The sequence below is a fragment of the Phoenix dactylifera genome, chromosome 15 (genome assembly GCF_051530095.1).
Source record: "Phoenix dactylifera cultivar Ajwa chromosome 15, Ajwa_hap1_PhDact_Kaust_v1.1, whole genome shotgun sequence".
NCBI classification, from domain to species: domain Eukaryota; kingdom Viridiplantae; phylum Streptophyta; class Magnoliopsida; order Arecales; family Arecaceae; genus Phoenix; species Phoenix dactylifera.
Window position 1 is genome coordinate 22122162 of NC_143204.1, and position 19229 is coordinate 22141390.

General features: G+C 42.9%; 2 protein-coding genes across 2 annotated transcripts; both read left to right on the forward strand.

Moving 5' to 3' along the window:
• Positions 1 to 357: 357 nt before the first annotated feature.
• Positions 358 to 2214, forward strand: LOC103714833 (RING-H2 finger protein ATL3-like). The gene has a single exon (XM_008802259.5). The coding sequence runs from the start codon at positions 875 to 877 to the stop codon at positions 1799 to 1801; it is 927 nt and encodes a 308-aa protein (XP_008800481.3). The 5' UTR covers positions 358 to 874; the 3' UTR covers positions 1802 to 2214.
• Positions 2215 to 14293: 12079 nt separating this feature from the next.
• On the forward strand, positions 14294 to 18610 carry LOC103714834 (pectinesterase-like). Its single transcript, XM_008802260.6, has 2 exons — positions 14294 to 15707; positions 17694 to 18610. Exons 1-2 carry the CDS (start codon positions 14648 to 14650, stop codon positions 18389 to 18391), a joined length of 1758 nt encoding a protein of 585 aa, XP_008800482.4. The 5' UTR covers positions 14294 to 14647; the 3' UTR covers positions 18392 to 18610.
• Positions 18611 to 19229: the final 619 nt, after the last annotated feature.

The window sequence follows — 19229 nt, forward strand, 5'->3', positions numbered from 1 at the left end:
AGATTTTATTTTAAAGTTGATGCAAATTTTTAAAATATTATTAGCTTTACGAAACTTTTAATTTTATTATTTAATTAAAATTGAAATATTTTTATTTAAATTATTTTTATTATCTGATTATGATATTATGATGAGATATTTTGTACGTTTATAAAAAAGAAAGTTTTCTAGGAATGTGCAGCGATTTTTAAAACTTCTGACTTGCGATCTCGGATTAAAAGTATGGTATTGTCTGTCTCCTAATTTTCATCGTTTTAATCTTTAGTACCTCATTGCCGCCGCCACCATCCCCAACGTCACCGCTGCTGCCCCCACATACATTGAATGATGGGGGCGAGAGATAATTGGGTCGGTCCGCACTCAAGCCAGCTGTTCGGCACATTTAGATTGGAAGGCTGGATCCCATTTAGAACCAGGTGCTGCCCGTTCAATTTCCAGGTCCAGCTGAAACCAGAAACCATCTTGACTCCGTGCAGTCCCCAGATTCTCCAGAAAGCAGTGCGCCGCCGTTGGTATAGCAACCTCAGGCCCGTCCCAAAGATACTTCCAAGAGAAGCCGCATTCTTATCAGCCGCGACAGCCCTTCGAGCATTTCAATCCTCCGACCCGTACAACGATCTCGGACAAACCACACCATTTCTGTCCCTTTCGATCTCAATTTAGTACACCGTCCTCTCCTTTCCCGAAATTTCCATGTACTAGTTAACTATTCCTCCCACTTTATATAACCTCAGAGACCCAACTCCTCCCCATCCTTCTCCCTCTTCCTCTCCCCTCCCCACTCTATAACTTCTGTACATTTTCTTTTGAGTTAGGGAGAGTTTTTAGTATACAAATTCTTCCAAGAATCCAAAATTCAATTTTTTCGAAGACGATGTCGCAGCCAGAGCAGGCAGCGAAGAGCAGCAGCGGGCTGTCCCCGACGGTGACCACCGAGATCATGGTGGCCGCGGTGGTAGTCATCTTCATGGCCTTCCTCTTCGTCTTCTTCTTCTACCTCCGCGCCAAGCGCTACTGGGGCGCCAACCCCACCTTTGGCCGCCCCCGCCCCGCCTTCGCCGACGAAGCTGCGGTCCCCCGGCGGACTGTCGATCCCGCCACAGTCAAAGCCCTGCCTTCCCTGGTGTTCCGGCCGGAGGAATTCAAGGAGGGCCTCGAGTGCGCCGTCTGCCTCTCGGAGCTGGCGGAGGGTGAGGAGGCCCGGTTGCTCCCCAATTGCAAGCATGGCTTCCATTTGGAGTGCATTGATATGTGGTTACACTCTCACTCCACCTGCCCGCTCTGCCGCTGCCCGCTTGTCGCCGAGGTAAAGCCGGAGAGTGCTGATTCTGCTGTCGAATTGGCGGAAGTTTCTCCGGTGGAGGCGGCGTTGGCGGATGGGCGGTTGCCGGAGTCGCCAACTTTCCCGACGAATGTGCTGTTCTGGGGATCCCAGGAGCAAGTCAGTGCTGGAGGATTGGGGGCGGCTGTGGCGGCGGGCTCCTGCGAAGGGAGTTCGAGTTCTGTCAGCACTTCGTCAGGGAAGCCTGAGGGGATGCTGGTGATGGAGATACCAAGACGAGTGATGGAGGGATACCAATCTCCGGTTTTGCCGCTGCCATTAAATAGGCTACCCTTGGATGAGATTAAGTCTCCAACATCGGCGAGGTTGAGATCGCTGAGAAGGCTGTTGAGCCGAGGGAATTGCGGGATTGGTTCTCCCTGCAGCCCCAGAGGAAGTGATATTGAGCAGGGAGTAGCAGGCCTTGGAGTTACAGTAGGTGGTGATCTTCAGATTCCGAAAACATCAACGAGTTCGTAAACAGGTTTCATGAATTGCTTTTGGAAATCGAGAATTATTGGAGTGGAACAAAATCTGGAGTAACAAAAATATTGATAGCAGCTTGAAAAGTCATGGATTTCGGCTCTTGAGATGAAGTGGTAGCTTGGGAAGTATTAGAGATCATTTTTTTCCTGTGCTTGCTTGACAAGATGAAGAAGACTTAGAAGCTCGTCTGCCAAAGAATTTGTACAGATAGGAATTAGTTTTCATTAGATCCAATTCAGAAATCCATCTCATGGTCCGTAGAGAGTCGCTCACTGTTGAGAGTCTATAGTGTATCTTGGATATTCAAATCAATTGATGCTTTTGGAGTTTGGGAGAAAAAGTATTTTCTTTAAATGTATCTTGGATATTCAAATCAATTGATTTAATTCCATCATTACAATGTCTTATATTGGATTCTTTGTTTGCCAGGTTTTCAGTATCCATGCTATTGTTCTTACCATCTGTTATTCTGATTCATATACTTGCTGCATTGATTGATACAATGAGCATGATACCCTTGATCTTTCTTGCTGTTGAGATGGTTTTGTCTGGAAGGATGTGTTGTTGTTAAAAACTCAAGTGACTTGTTTTGCTTGGTTGCGATGCTTGTAGAGTTGTAGATACCACTAGAAGAAGCGCACTAGAATTTGTTTTGCTATTCTCTCACTATTGGCTTCATGTTTGAGAGTAACTTTCCAACACGCCTCTACCAAACAGAGCACTGAAACCTCTCACTACATGAAAGTGACACAAAAGCACAAAGCACACAAGGAATGAGTATTAACATTGTTCGACTCACTGCTTATAATGGTTCACTTCTCTTTTCGGATATCCCCGGGATTGGTTGGTGCTGATGCTGCATTATTCCAAAAATGGTTCGTTAGAAGGGAATGGAAGAGATTGCGTTGGAGTTACGATTAGATATTATGTATACAAGCCTAGCGAAAGTTGGATTTTTGTCTCCTCTGTATTCTCTTATCTTTCTTGATCTTATGGGCTGCACCGATACCTGTTGTGTGTAAGTCGACGTTGTACCAAAAAAATATATAAAAAAGTTGGAGCTGCTTCAGTCTTCAAGCCTTAAGATTATCTGATGAGCATGGAAATCAAGAATAAGTTGAATTAATGTTTTGCCATGCCCAAGATTATCTATGCTTATCCTAGATTCTTGTTTTTGTTGTTGACAAGAATTGTTGATGAGGTCGGATGCCATCTACCTTTCTAATATGGGGTCCTTTGCTTCCTTGACTGATGATGGCCTTCCATATGGTTGTGTGGTCCAATTTTTACATTCTTGCTCCCATCCATGCCGATGAACCGTATTTGCTACGGAAGATAAGTTTTGATGTGGATGGGAGTTTGGTGATGACTTGGAGCTTTCTTGACTGATGATAGCCTCCGTTGCATTCTTAATTTTCCACCGAACCCAAAAATTTCTCAGAAAATCCATACTCTTTTGGCATGTAGTCTTGAGAAGAATTCAAACATGTGCTGATTTTTTAGAACTGGATTTGTTGTTTGATGTTGTTGCCAAATCCATATCAGATCGCGCCCCTCGGACACCGACCGAATCTCAGTGTAGCAGGTAATGTCGCAGATGCAGTGACTAGCGAACAACCCATAATCGCTCGGAAAAACAGAAAATAAAGAAGAGTATGAAGAGAAGAGGAAGAGGTTGGGTTTGTGCGCGTGTGGACTACATACTTTCTTTACTTCACCAAGTTAAAGAGGTTGAAGACTATATAAAGACCATTTGAGTTTCATCTCTTTTCAATATGGGATTAAATAAAGTACACAAGACAAAAGAAGGGTAGGCTGGAAATTTTGAAATACTCCAACAAATCTCTTTTCAAATTTCTCGCAGCAGCATCATTTTATCTTGAAGCTTTAGATCATGAAGGGTTGAAATATGTTTTGTGCTACCGAAGAACAGTCATCCACTGACCAACCGGATGCATCATAAGATATGTATGAAATTGAGATAAGAGGATGTCTCAATAGCATAGCACCTATCTTACCTTCTTCTGAAATGAAGATACGTAAAATATGACACCACTCCAATAGCCATATAGTTTGATGTAGAGATCTATTGTAACAATTCAGGACCTCACCCAACATGGCTAGCCAAAATCTATTATTTTTGTTTCTTGATTCTGCATAAGTACCCAAGATCTACCCAGCGAAGCGCCCGCACGGGTCCTCACATACTCCTCTGTTTAAGCCCTAACGTTCTCGTCAAGCTAAGGGTTCAAATATATTCAAACCTAATCATAAGCACCACGATTGGCCCGTGGTCAGCCCCAATGAATCCGTGTTGTAGTGTCTCTACTCCACAAAGATTACGGGCCGGGTCCAATATGATACCATTTATAATAACTCAGAACTTTACCCAAAATAGCTATCCGAAAAGTACAGAGTGGGCAGGGCTCCGGCAATGTCACGCAGCCATGCCTCTCTTACGTCAAGGATCACAGCCAGCTCCTCTCAGCTGGACATGAAGAGGGTGTGACATCTACAGCGTGTCATGGTCTTCCTTGACAAGTATAATATCGTAAGGTTAGATCCATCACTGTTCTTAGATGATTCGATTTATCATTCATCCACAGTGAGTCTACGATGCACAAGATTGACACCTAGTTCAGTAGTTCATGGTCTCTGTTCAATCTTTTTGTTCATCATGAACTGGATTTTTGTCCGGGAAAATGGTTTCTGTTCATTGTCTTGTGCATCTACCCGTTTACACTCGATACCATCTGTCCACAATGTCGCATATGCAGCCTTTTTCTTTATTCTTACAGCAGCCAAAGGATTGTAGTATGACAATCCAGCTTTATAATCCTTACGTCTTAATAAATCAAATCCATTACGCAAACTAATATGATGACTGAGACAGGTGGGACGACTTGTGCAGCATTGAGCTGGAAGACGGATCCATTTCAATGAAAAAGATAAGATTTTTAATGTCTCTGGTAACGATCTTTTTCTGGAGACAGAGCATGGCCCTCAGGCATCTCAGCCAATCTTGGGTCTTGTCTGTGTGGAACCAATACGTACAATGGGTACAAGCTTCTTTATTTGTAACTTTATATATGACATGCAGATGACAACTCGGACACTCCAAACGAACGGTGAATGGAAGGAAGTGTCTCAAGCAGTCACAGAGGTACGGTACAGTGTCCGAGCACGGATTCTTTGCGTTGCAATGCATTCTATTTGATAGCTATTGAAAAATTCCGCATCGGTGTTAGACTCGATTCAGAGACTGAATGTATAAAACGGATGTTTCTAAATTTTACAAATGCATTTTGGATGGAAAACAAAATCGAAGAAGGATCTGAGCGGCGCATGTGCATGCGTGCGGGCTCTGAAATCGGACATATCTGATAGGGAGTGGTGAGCCTAAGCATATAATACAGGTGTCTCCAAATTCTGCAGATGCATTTTGAATGGAAAATAAAATTGAAGAGGAGTTTGAGCGGTGCATGTGCATGCATGCAGGCTCTGAAATCGGTCAATATCTGGTATGGAGCGGTGCAAACGATGCCGTAGATGTCTTGATATGTGGGCAAAGCGAATTGTCTCACGTCGGAAAGGTTACTTTTCGAACTGGTCCCATCGTTCGAAGGGTAGGCAGTCCTTTTCCACTCGAAGATGCCCACCATCCAATGGACCCCATGAACCGAAGCTTTTCCAGGACAAAGAGAGGAGATGGACAGCATGAGATCGAAATTGGCGGAGAAAATTGCTCCAAGGCCATTCTAAAGAAAAACACCAGCAACAGAGGCTAATGCGGGTATGCAGTAATATTGTCATCTCTCAAGCTAGATATTATTGCTTTTCTTCCTCCGTTCAAAAATTTCCACCTTTCCTTCAAACTTTTGCAGGATTTTCTTTCCCCGCCTGCTGTTGCCCCACCTACGGTCAGGGGCTTGCCCATGTTATGGAAATTGGGTTTTTGGTAGCTGCCAATGGTTGTGTTTGTGCCTATTTCTTTGCCTGCAGTTACTATTTTTAGTTTGGTATTTGTTGTTTTTAATTTTGTGATAGCGCAAGCAAAACCCGATAGTTGCAGCGGTTCTCTTTCTTCTTTGAATTGACCTCAAGAAAGATGTTTATAGAGAGGCCAATGAAGCTGAGGATTGGAGGGCCTACGTGGCCGACCACTCTAGAGGAGCTCTTTGGGTTGGTGAGAGGAAATTGCCTAAAGTACTCTGAGACTTAATATTTTTTGACTTTTCTGGATGTATTTATATTAAAAATGTATGAGCCTTCTGTAGTATATATAAAAAATACTAATTTTTTCACCTCCAAGTGGGACTGCCAATTGTTATGGTTCCTCATATTGCGTAGCTGGATTTTGTCTCCCTTTCATGTTGCGTTTCCGCTGAGCCTTTGCCCAGGTGAGAGGTTGGTAAGCAACCGACTTGTCACAAAAATATCTGGCAACTTCCTTTTTCCCTCTTTTTTGTTAGGAAAAGAAAAACCTTCTTTTGACCCAGAAGAATATTGAGGAGCATTGTATAGCAATTGGTATCACGGGCTTGCTACCAAGCAAATTAAAATGTCATTTAAAACAATGCTACTGAAATGTAGAACTTTAGTAGAATATAAAAAGTCGCCATTCGACATGGGCAGAGGTACATATGACTTTGATAATTCATATTTTTTTGGCTTAGGGTTGCAACACGAGGACTTCCCCCCAGGTCAATTTGTTATCTTTTAATTCACAGAGAGTTCAACTGTTCAGGATTGCTGGATTCTTGTTGGCGAGTCTTTAACCTTTCTAGGTTCTAATTCTCAAGAATAATAACCAGTCACAATATTAAACTTCCTTTTTCTAAATTTATACTTGAGTTATAGCTAGAAAGTAGTTTGCACATGATTTCAATTGATGAGCAATCGAACTCGATTTGTATATGGTGCATCTGTAAACCGACAGAAGAAAACCACAGAACCGGATAACAATTGGCTTCAAGCCCTCATGGCTTCCCTCAACTGTTCTTTCAAAGATTTTAGGAGCCCTTAAAACCTGACATTCTGAAGTTCTCTCATTATAATAAAGAGAGAGCAAACTTAGCTAGAATTGACCTCTCTTATTCACCCTAGTCCCTAGCAAGAGAGGGGCTCTGACTGTGAAGGATTACCTGCCAACCATTTGAAAAGGTGCACATGTTTTCATTTCTGATAGAGGTATTCTGGGTAGTTTCCTTCTTGCTCATGAAACCATCAATCAATGGAAAAAAGGAAACAAGAATGCTGTGTTACATGAGCTTGATTTTGAGAAAGCCTTTGACATGGTCAGCTGGGATTTCTTGATGGAGCTTTCTGAAATAGAGGCTTTAGTGATAAGTGGAGAGCTTGGCTTCTTATCTGCCTTCCCTCTGCAAGAATGACAGTCATGATAAATGGACTACCTGGAGGATGGATTAATTGCAGGAGAGGGCTTAGGCCGGGAGATCCACTCTCTCCCTATCTATTTGTGTTGGTGGCTGATGGTGCAGGCAAATATTTCAAGAGAGCTTTGGAGTCCAATTCTCTAAAAGGAGCCGACTGGCTTGAGAAAATATCAAGGAATTGTCAACCTTCAGCATGCAGATGATACTTTAGTGTTTTGCAAGGATAATGATGCTAATTTGAGGTTCCTCAAATTCATTGTGCTTGGTTTCGAGTTAGTGTTGGCTGAAAATTAACCTCAGCAAATCTGTGAGGGTCCATCTGGTGGGTTATTGTGAGAAGGCCTAGAGATGTGACTCAATTCTGGGGTGCCAAATCTCTTCCCTACCAATCACCTGCCTTGGTCTTTCTCTCTACCATCTCAACCTTCAAAATCAAGAATGGCTGCCCATTACTGGAAAGTTTAAGAAGTAGCTGGCTCATTGGAAAAGTAAATTTCTCTAAGAAAGAGGGAGGCTGGTGTCACAACTCATAACCTCACCCAAAATGGTTAGCTAGAAGATATTATACATTTGGGTTCCTTGATCCTATAAAAGTACCCAATATTTACCAAGCGAATAACCAATGTGCGAGTAAACATACACCCGCACGGTTTTCATATATTCCTCCCATTTAAGCTCTGACATCCTCGTTGGGCTAAGAGTTAAAATCCATTTAAATCTACACAAACACCATGATCGGCCCGTAGTCAGCTCTAATGGATCCGTGCTATAGTATCTCCTAGTCCACAGATTATAAGCCAGGTCTGCTCTGATATCATCTATCACAACTCAGGACCTCACCCAAAATGGCTAGCCAAAAAGATTATTTGGGTTCCTTGATTCTGTATAAGTATCCAAGATCTACCCAATGAATAACCGATGTGGGACGAAATATACGCTCGCACAAGTCCTCACAGCTGGTGTTGGTCAATGCTGTTCTAACTTCTTTTACCTCTTTACTACCTCTTTGATATTTTGCTTACCTAGATGGGTTAGATGCAGATTGTATAGAATCAGAATTAGCTTCTTCTGAAGGCAAAGAAAATGTTGCAGTGGGCATTGTTTGGTCCATTGAAGACGGTGTGCAGATCAAAGAAAGAAGGGGGCCCGAGTGTTACTGACCTCTAGGACTTCAATGCTGCTCTTCTCAGAAATGGTGATGTGAGGCTTTCATAACGTGGCCCGGCCTCCCTCTCCCCGGCTGCTACGTAATCTAGCCAAGGAGTGAACTCTTTTGGAACTAGCATGGACCTCTACCTCCTCAACACAGCATGCTAACGAGAGACTACCTGTTACCTGTCGTTGCCTCTGTATTTTTCCATACGTGCACTTAAGTCATGCTTGGTTTCCAATCATCGAGTGGTTGATACGAGTTAAAGGAATCATGACATGAGGGATGAGCATGATCCCTTGGAATGATCTCATGTTCTTGGAGCTAATTAAAGCTTTGAACATGAGACTGAGGTAGAGTTGAAGGCTTCAAACTTGAAGCTAGCTTCATCAAAGGAGCTTAAGGCGTAGAACTAGTATCATTTGCAGATTAAACGATGTGAGTTACAAGGAGTTAAGAAGGTCAATTTTTTAGCTTTATAAAGACAAATCAGTTGGTTAGAACTTTTATATCTTGTAGAGTTTGGCTTCTTATTAAACTACGAAATGAATAGGACTTATAATGTGGCCGCGTACGCGGACCTATAAGCCCGTGTAAGCGGATCTCTTTGGGATCCTCGTGTGCAAGTCCTGAAGGTAGTGAAATCGGAAACTGTTCTCTTAATGAAGCTGTATTGACTTGTTTTCTTTGATTTTTTTGCGTGTGATCCTTCAGCGAGAGTTGTATTCCCTTTTTTTTTTTTTTTTTGTCGTAGCAAACCTACTAAACTCCAACTCCAGAGTCTACGTAAACTGTTATGGGATTTGGAAGGGTAAAGGTGTTTTTAAATTGACGCATTTTAAGGTCGTCATACAGCAACAAAACCCTTTGCAGGTCCAGGAACATTTGATCTTTGGATGCTCAAATAAGGAAATGGTCTTAAATTAGGTGAGGTGTTTACTCGCATTTGCAATGATCAAGTGCCAACCAACTCATTTAAGAGTTGCTGGCTTAACTGTCCATAATTACTGGCTATATATACATGTTTAGGTGTACTTAAATGTTGGAACTTGCAACTGCATGTAAAGTTACAAAATTAAGAGTAAATTATAAAAAAAGCTCTCTAAAGTTTACATTTGTTACACTTATGTCCAATAATTTATAAACATATACTTACCTCATTTAAATTAACAACATTAGTGAATCTATTTACCTCATATGAAGAATCAAAATTACTCTTGAGTGAGGAGTGAGAAGAAGGATATATATATATATATATATATATATATATATATATATATATATATATATATATATATATATATATATATATTATATTCTTAAATAGTTGTTATGTCATGTAAGATTATTTTAGTTATTTTTAAATTTTTTTTAATATTATATTTGAGTCTCATTAAAAGTTAACGGTTTGACAAACGTTCTGTTAAATTATTGGTTAAAGTATTGAATAAAAATAAATTTAAGAGAGGTAAGTATATATTTTAATACTATTGAATGTAAATATAATTTATGTTTAATTTTAAAGAGTTTTTTATAATTTACTCAAAACTTAAATTTGCTTTAAAGAGAAAAAAATATGTAACATTCAAAGAGGAGACAGCTAAAATTTTGATGTTAGAGGGCTGGAACCTAGAAGGCTAGAACCCACAGTTCTAGCAACAAATCCAGCAACAATATTAAAAAGTTATATTATAAATAACTAGAAAAGATGGGTTTTGTCGAAACTTCATAATTAATTTTGCTAGAAAAAATCAGACTATTTTTTGAAGTCCGGACGATACGTAGCCTCGCTGAACCAAATTGTCCTTGCACATAAATAATTAACAATGTACTTACATGACATGATATATAGTACTCAAAACGTGTATGGCGCCCAAAATCAATGTAAGCTTGACACGGTGCGAGTGGCTTACAAGAGAAATTAGTAGTGGCCTCGTTGCAAAGGCATGGTAGGGCTCATGGGAAAAAAGAAATCCTAGATGGTGGGCGAAGAAGATGGATGATTGCCTTGTATTCAACTACATCTGTGCTTGGATCGCCGACCATGCTTGCCCTTCTGAAATCCCACATCTTCTCTCTAATCCACCTCTCTTCTTTTTGTCAGGACGGCTCAATACATTTGGAGGCCTAAAACGAACTCACTAAGATTTTTTTTTTTTAAATGATGAAAAAAGTAAAACTGGAAAGTTAACTACATACATCATAGCCAATTTGATTTTATTCAAATTTCACAGCTTAAATCCTAGGATTTGATTTTGAACATCAGTTAATTTCCTGGCTTGTTATTCCTTCTTCTGACAACTCGTAATGGAATTTCCACATCTAACTTTTTATGGCCCCAACACATACATACTTGTGAACACATTATACAAAGTAAAAACAAATTTAGTATAATATAAAATGATATCTGTAATAATCCAGGACCTCATCCAAAATGGCTAGCCGGAATGTATTATTTGGGTTTCTTGATCCTGTATAAGTACCCAAGATCTACCCAGCAAATAACCGATGTGGGACTAAACATACGCCCGCACGGGTCCTCACAGACTCCCCCTATTCAAGTCCTGACGTCCTCGTCAGGCTAAGGGTTCATATCTATTCAAATCAAATCACAAATACCACGATTGATCCGTGGTCAGCCCCAATGGATCCGTCCTGCAATGTCCCCTAGTCCACATAGGTTATGGGCCGGATCCGCTCTGATACTATTTGTAACAACCCAGGACCTCACCCAAAATGGTTAGCCGGAAGGTATTATTTGGGTTTCTTGATCCTGTATAAGTACCCAAAATCTACCCAGCGAATAACCGATGTGGGACTAAACACACGCCCGCACGGGTCCTCACAATATCATACATGACAAGGATGCCCAATCAGAACTGATTCAAGGGAACATAAAATCAACATACCTTGAAATTGATCAAAACAATAAACATCAACAAATGGGCAGGTATCTCCCAGCAAGGTAGTTTTCAGGAATATGGGTATACCACAAACTGGACAGAAAACAGAACACGGTGCATATAAATGAGAATTATTATAGAGCTAGAATGACACAAAAAGACACTAGTGACAGAATGACACAAGGTGATAGTGAAAAAGGAAAATAGGTGCTTACGGGGGAGAGGTAAATATTCATGAACTACAAATAAGACAAATGTTTTACCAATTAAAACAGACACCAGCTGGAAAAAGGCTCCTTTATACATTAAACAATCCAGGTCACGCCTTATTCTATCTTGCACTAGAATCAGGGGATGTTTGCCCACTCAACCTAAATTTTAAAATCAAAGATACAGAAGGAGTATAATAATTTATACATTAAACAATGGCCGAAGCAACGCTACAATAATTTCATTGACAGGTTGAAGGGACCCACGACAAAGAAGAAAAACAGCAGAGGATAAAAAAAATCAAGAACTTGAGGAACAGATGAGAGGGAACAGAGGATAAAACAACAGATGGAATCTCGAGGAACCGACCAAAAGAATGGCAACCAAATAAAAAAATCAAGAACTTTCCATAGCAGGGGATTCTCGAGACAGGGAGTCTGCTCGTATTACAAAAACTTTATCAAGCATAAAGAATAAAGATTCAAACACCTAAATGAAGGGAAGAGAGGGAAGAACAAAGGAGAGCAGAAACCTCATCAATCTCTTCGACACCAAAGGAGTAAAAACCGTATCTCTATGCCGTAGCTGCCACTCAATAAGGCTTCTTGAAGCTGGAGGACGGTGGGACCATGGACCGCTGACGAGATCGAGAGAAGCCGAGGAGGATTAGACTCCAGAGCGGAGGCCGGAGGTCGGAGGAGTCGAGATGAGCTGGAGAGGAGGTCCAGACTCCGGAGCAGGGGCGGCCTAGAAGGGAAGGGCTGAAGAACTGAAGAAGCACTAGAGTCTGAGGGGAGAGGAGAACTGAAGAAGCCAAGAAGCTTCGGCAAAAAAAAAAAGAAGCAATGGTAGAGAAGGAGGGAGAGAAGGGGGAGGAAATGTCCGTTGTTTGTCAATTACCATAGGCTCATAGCCACTGCCCGCCTGTTACCTCACCTCAGTCACCTATAGCCTCGTAGCCTGTCTGTTGTCGGAAACGCATTGTAGCAGTGTAGCCAGGTGGTAGCTCACTGTCCTGCTAGCTTTCGGATGTGAAAGTTGTGCAGTAGTGGGATGGGCTCATGGGCACTGGGCAAAGCGGGGCCTTTCGTGGGCTGGGAGCTTTAGGCGACCGCCTCAGTCACCTAAGGCTCGAGCCGACCCTTCTCTTTGTCGCCACTAGGGATGACATCCTCATGATCCGCAAGCCTCATTGTTGCAACTTCTTCCAACAATGATGATGCTTCTTTCCGGAACGCTTCTTTCCCGAGCCTTTCTCACCATGTGAAGCTAACCATAATTTGGGATGCCTTAGTTGGGATCCTCTACAGTGCACTTTTGCATCTTAGAGTGCTGTGCAGCATATAAATGACCATCATCAGAAGATGGATAGCCATCAAATAAGATGCGCCATATATGATACATAAGGTCATCTTGTTTGATGGCCGTCCATCTTCTGATGGCGGCCATCAAGTCCTACACAACTCTCTACAGTACAAATTGCGCACCACAAAAGAATCATGCTCCATATTTTTTTGGGCACCGATGCAAAAAAGCATGATGTTAGAAATACATAGGGGTAATTTTGTCTAAAAAAGATTAAATACAAATCGGACCGTAAGAAATTCCAATCTAATTTTTGCAAATCGACCGTGAAAAAAGTTTTTTAGAAAAGTCACCTAATAAACAAAAGATTGAGGACCTATTTGGTGGTTTTTTTCTTTTTTAAAAAAAATAGAATACATAATCCAATCCAAAAAAATATGTTTGGTTATCCTGCTTTTTTATTTTTTTTAACAATTTTCATTATTTCATGAAAAAGTGAGTAAAAAAATTTTGCTTCCATATTTTTTTAAGGTGGGTTTTCACCTTTCTCCCTCTAACCCCTAGTCTTTTACCTAATCTCGCCCTTAGTCCCATCACTGCCGTCCAAGCACACCAGCTCCTTGAGCCTCGCTAGCTATCTCTCCACCCAATGTCGGTCTATCCCTCATCTCTGGTCATGTCGCCGGCCCTATTTCCACATTTTTTTTCTTTTTGCTATTCCATCGACTGCCTCTCTTCCTAAAATCGAGCTCTCCCTCATCCTCGACTATATCGCCGGTCCCATCCTCCCTCCCTCCCTCTTCCTTGTCATTAGCCACATCGTCAACCCTCATTGAAATTTTTTTTAAAAAATTCAAACATATTTTCCGTTCTCGAAAATTTAAAAAAAAAGAAAGAATAGAATTTCTATTTCTATTTTTTTTAATAGGACGGATGAATCAAAATCTAGTATGAGTACATCCACAGAAGTTAGAAAATAAAATATCCCAGAAAGAGTGACAAGGCTGCATCCCCAATCCACAATATTTCACTAGAATAATTGGCAAAAAAAGATGCAACATAGTCCACAACTTTATTTACCTCGAGATAGATATGACTCACCTTGAAAGTGGTATAATATCTTTCGCACACTACCAAATGTTCTGGAGCAAAAAGTGTCTGTCCGTGGCCATGGTATGCCAATGAATCCATCCTATTATGATAGCTGAGTCATCTTTTAAAAGAATGAATCCACCTGCAAGCATAATCTCACATAACCATTCTCTACCCTGATCACTCTCAACTCAGCTCCTGAGATAGTGGTATTAAAGATCCGGTTCCTGCCTGCAGCAATTAGATGTGAGTTAGGACTTATACTCACAAACCTTGTTCCTTCTTGCTCATACTATTATTAAATTTTTTTTTGAAAAAACTCAGGAGGTGGAGGCTCTGCCAAAGCCCCTCCTTGGGCACGGCTCCGGACCGTAAATTTCGGTGGTTGAGTGCTCTTCTCGAACCATTCGTGACGGGCCGGATGTGATAAGTCCAATGTGCGACACTGATGCCGTGGTCCGCGTTGAAAGAGAATATGAGTTACCAACTTCTCGTCACAGCGATGCCAGACGCTGACGAAAAGCCAAGTAAACAGGCACTAGCACACGTGATTGTTTTCAGACGTGAGACAGAGACAGAGGAAGAGCGCGGTGGGTGATCCAGCGGTGGATACGCTCGAAAGAAGCCGAACCCTTCTTTCTCGCGAAAGATACAACCCCGATTGCCCAACAACCAAGGATCTATGTCCTCAATTAGCAACACCTCCTCTCAGCTTAAATAGCCATTCTCTCCTTCGCATTCCTCCCATTCCCGAGTCTCCTCTCTACAAAGTAGACAACACAGCATGACAAGCCACCAGAATTCCGATTCCACTACCTCCCAATTTGATAACTCAAAGAAGAGGAGAAAGCTCCTCCTCCTCCTCGTCACCTCCTTCCTCCTCATTGCCGCCGTCATTGCCACGGCCTCCACCCTCCTCGCCCGCCACGCCGTCACCTCCCACGAGGCCACCGTCTCCCATGCCATCCTCCGGTCCTCCTGCCTCTCCGCTCGCTACCCCGACCTCTGTTACTCCGCCGTCGCCGCCAACCCGGCACTGGTCCAGACCATCTCAAAACCCAAGGACGTTATCCACGCCTCCATCAACCTCACCATCACCGCCATCCAGCGCTCCTTCCGCCACGTTGAAAGGCTCTCCGCGTCCCACGCCAACCTCACCACGCGGGAGCGCACTGCCCTCCATGACTGCCTCGAGATGTTCGACGAATCACTCGACGAGCTCCGCCTCACAGACGCCGACCTCCGGGCCTATCCCGCCGGCAAGCCCCTCCGTCGGCATGCCCTCGACCTTGAGATTCTGGTCAGCGCCTCCATGACCAACCAGGAGTCGTGTTCCGATGGCTTCTCCTACGAGGACGTCGAGAGGCGCCTCCGCCGCGAGATCCTCTCCGGCCTCACGCACGTGACCCACATGTGCCGCAACGCCCTCGCCATGATCAAGAACATGATCGACGCCGACATTGCAGCTGCGGACGTGGCGGCGGACGGCCGGGGACGGCGGATGCTGGGTTTCGACATCGATGAGGAGGGGTTCCCGGATTGGATGGAGAAGAAGGATAGGAGGCGGCTGCTGCAGGCCACGGGGGAGGTGAAAGCGAATGCGGTGGTGGCACCGGACGGGAGCGGGGATTATAAGACAGTGGGAGAGGCGGTGGCTGCGGCGCCGGCAAAGAGCAAGACGAGGTGGGTGATACAAATAACGGCGGGGACGTATGAAGAGAATGTGGAGGTGCCGAAGAAGAAGACGAATTTGATGTTCATCGGAGAGGGGAGGAAAACCACCATCATCACCGGCAGCCGCAACGTCGTGGATGGGAGCACAACCTTCCGTTCCGCCACCTTAGGTCAGTCACTCCTCTAACCATCGCTTTAATCTACCTCTTTTCCATCTCTCCGTTTGATTGACGTCTCTTACATTTTGTTCATAGTCCTTCATAACGTTAGATCTTATATTAGTCTCTCCATACCATTAAATACATATTATAGAATCTTCAAACTTGCATTTGATAATTTGGGGGCAAAATTTTTCCCATCCGAGTTAGAGGGGAAGGGAAAAAACGATTTAATTGAGTTGATCCGGCAGTGGAATTTGAGAATATGATGGATCTAGAATGGGTGTGATGTGGTACTGCCAGTGCCAGTGCACTTGTTTTGTCGCATCAGATGTCAATAATTCCCAACAATTGCTAAACTATGGGGTGCGGGGCTGGACGTGAGCATGCAGGCGAAAACTCGGGGCGGGTGATGTCTTCTATATAAGGTGGTCTGTTTGTTTTTTTTCATACGGCCGTGTTCCTCGTTTCTTGTCCGCTCTTTACGCGATATGTTTTTGTGGATCCCTCCATGTGACGGTGCGTCTTCTTCTCTTCAAAAAGTTTAAATCCTTTTTTCAACCATGACACAAGGTCAGTTCTGTCTCGTGACTCAATTTCACTGTTTGCTTTACGTAGTAGCATTTGTATAAGCCTTACGCTTACACAGGATCAACCGTAGAAACTAGAAAAGTTCCCTGTAAAAGAAGGTTGGAAGAAAGTGCTGATCACCATGCAATAAAGTTCAGGAAGAATAGCAAGCCCTTGTTTTGCGAGAGGATGCCATGAATCTGTGGCATTATACGGCGTAGAATATAATAAACAGTGTATGTTGAATGCATTTGCAGCTAACAAGCACTACTCATTACCCCTCATTATATGATGAGGCCGTTTTTTTTCTTTTCGTCATCAGCTCCCAATCAGAAATAGGGATGCTGTGCCTTTGTCAACTCAACAGTGAACGAGAGAAACAGATTAGGTTGCATGAGTCCATGATTTCCGGAGAGATTGTTAGCTTTAATGTACGTACCACCAGGAATTAGCTATTCCACTTTTGACAAAGCAACGCTGCAATATATTGATACCAAAGCTCTCAACAAATTGTTGCTGTGCCGAACCGTTTGCTTATCCAATTTTTCCTCAAAAAAGACAAAGCCACGCTGCTTCGAGTCCTACATTCTTGTGTGGGAAGTCGGTGTATTATATAAGAAAGCTGATTACGCCGCAACGCAGTGATCGCAATTAATGGTGACTCATGATGTGGATTGAGTTCCTGTCTCTTAATTTTGATAGATACTTTACATTTAGTGCTTGATCAAGTATGCTGCTGTATAATAATATAAAAAATATAAATATGATCATCTACTACAAAAGGATGCTTAACTGTATAGAGACCAAATATAACATGTTGATTGTTTATGGATTAAACATCAAATGGCAGTCATCTAAAAAATTAAATGCTAAGTTTCTTTTTTAAAAAAGAAAAGAAGTGATTCATAATGTTGCAGTAAGTGTCATCCACCCGTTACATCATCGATTGTTAAACCACATCAAATAAATAGTTGTTATCAATTAAATCATTAAATAATTGTTATGTTAAAAAATGCTTACTTCACTAGCTTTCTATAACACCCGAGTCACCGACGCCCAACCTCTTGCCCCACCCTGTTGTTATTATGGTTGAGAAACGATAAGACTACTTTTTTTTTTTTTTTTTTTTTTTTGGTAAATGCGGCAATTTATATAACTCTAACTTTGAGTACATTCTGCCAAATCACGAAAAAATAAAGAGTACAAAGGATAGGAAATCTCTTCTATAGATGTCCATAAAAAATCTCTGAAATGCCGGATGATGAAGGATGCAATTCAGTCTGCTGTCATGTTCGCCTTCCGAAATATATGTGCTGCCTGCAAGCCACTCATCTCCTGAGCCAGCTTACGGATTCCCATGCATGGTTGTTGCCTATTGTTTATTGTTCTTTTAGACCTAATTTCAACATATGTTGCACGGGCATGCAGCCGTGGTGGGCGAAGGGTTCCTAGCCCGCGGCCTCCGCATCCAGAACACGGCCGGACCGTCGAAGCACCAGGCGGTGGCCCTTCGCGTGGGCTCCGACCTCTCGGCCTTCTACGACTGCGACATCATCGGCTACCAGGACACCCTCTACCTCCACTCCCTCCGCCACTTCTTCCGCAGCTGCCTCATCCAGGGCACCGTCGACTTCATCTTCGGCAACGCCGCCACCGTCCTCCAGGACTGCGACATCCAGGTCCGCCGCCCCAACGCCAACCAAAAGAACATGGTCACCGCTGATGGCCGCGACGACCCCAATGAACCCACCGGCATCGCCATCCACCGCTCCCGCATCACCGCCGCCCCCGACCTCGAGCCTGTTAAGAGCTCGTTTCGGTCGTACCTCGGGAGGCCATGGAAGGAATACTCAAGGGCTGTGATAATGGAGTCGGAAATCAGCGATGTGATCGATCCCGCCGGGTGGCACGAGTGGAACGGACCCTTCGGGCTCGACACATTGTATTACGGGGAGTATAAGAACACCGGTGCCGGTGCCGGGACGGCAGACCGGGTCAAGTGGAAGGGATACAGGGTTTTAACCGATGTCCAAGAAGCAAAGCAGTTCGCTCCCGGGAACCTTCTCGGGGGTTCGAATTGGTTGGATTCCACTGGATTTCCCTACTCCCTGGGTCTATCATCTTGATCGGCTGTGTTGGTGTCTCATCTATCTATGCACTGTACCAGCGTTTTCTTCTATGTATCTATTACGTGCCATTTTGATGACAACAATTAAGAGCGTTATATATCCTTTTTATGGTGTTCTATCGTATGTATAACAGGTTGTAGTCGGGTTGGAATTGATCTGACCTGCATCTGTTGTAGTTAGTCAACTTCAGTTTTTTTTTTTTTTCCCTTTCTTCAATCTCCGTGAGAATTATTTTCAGTTTTTGTGGACAATGTCGGCCGGTTACAATTAAACTCAGGTTCGTAGTTCTGTTGTCCCTTCCGTGCTTTATCCAGCTACCTTGACGTTTCCTCTTCCTCTGCGACGACGGTCATGTGAATTTTTTCTGGTTTTCCTCGTAACCCGGAGCAGAAGGCCCGGTTGACGGTCCAAGGCCCAATGTGGCATGCTATTGACGTACTGGGCCCGTTTTGGGCATCTTTGATGTGAGAATTTCAGAAACAAAAACTCCATACAATCCTACAGAGTAGCAAGAATATCATAATAAAATCTTTGCTTTAGGGTGGGATGGTCATAACTCGTCTACAGAAGTATCGATATTATATTCTGGGAAAGAAAATACCAGTTATTACCAACATGTTGCTTAATTTTATCCCTTTTGTAAGCATACCCTACTTTTCTTTTGGTAGACGTACCCTACATTTTAGGGTATGTTGTAAACGCAGCCTGCTTCATTATGTGCGCATCTTCTAGTTTCAGAGCTCTTACGGAGAAAAAGAAAAGTTGAACTAACTGAAGGTGGCAATGACATTTATCAATTATACAAATTCCATTTGATCATAAAAATTTTAAAATA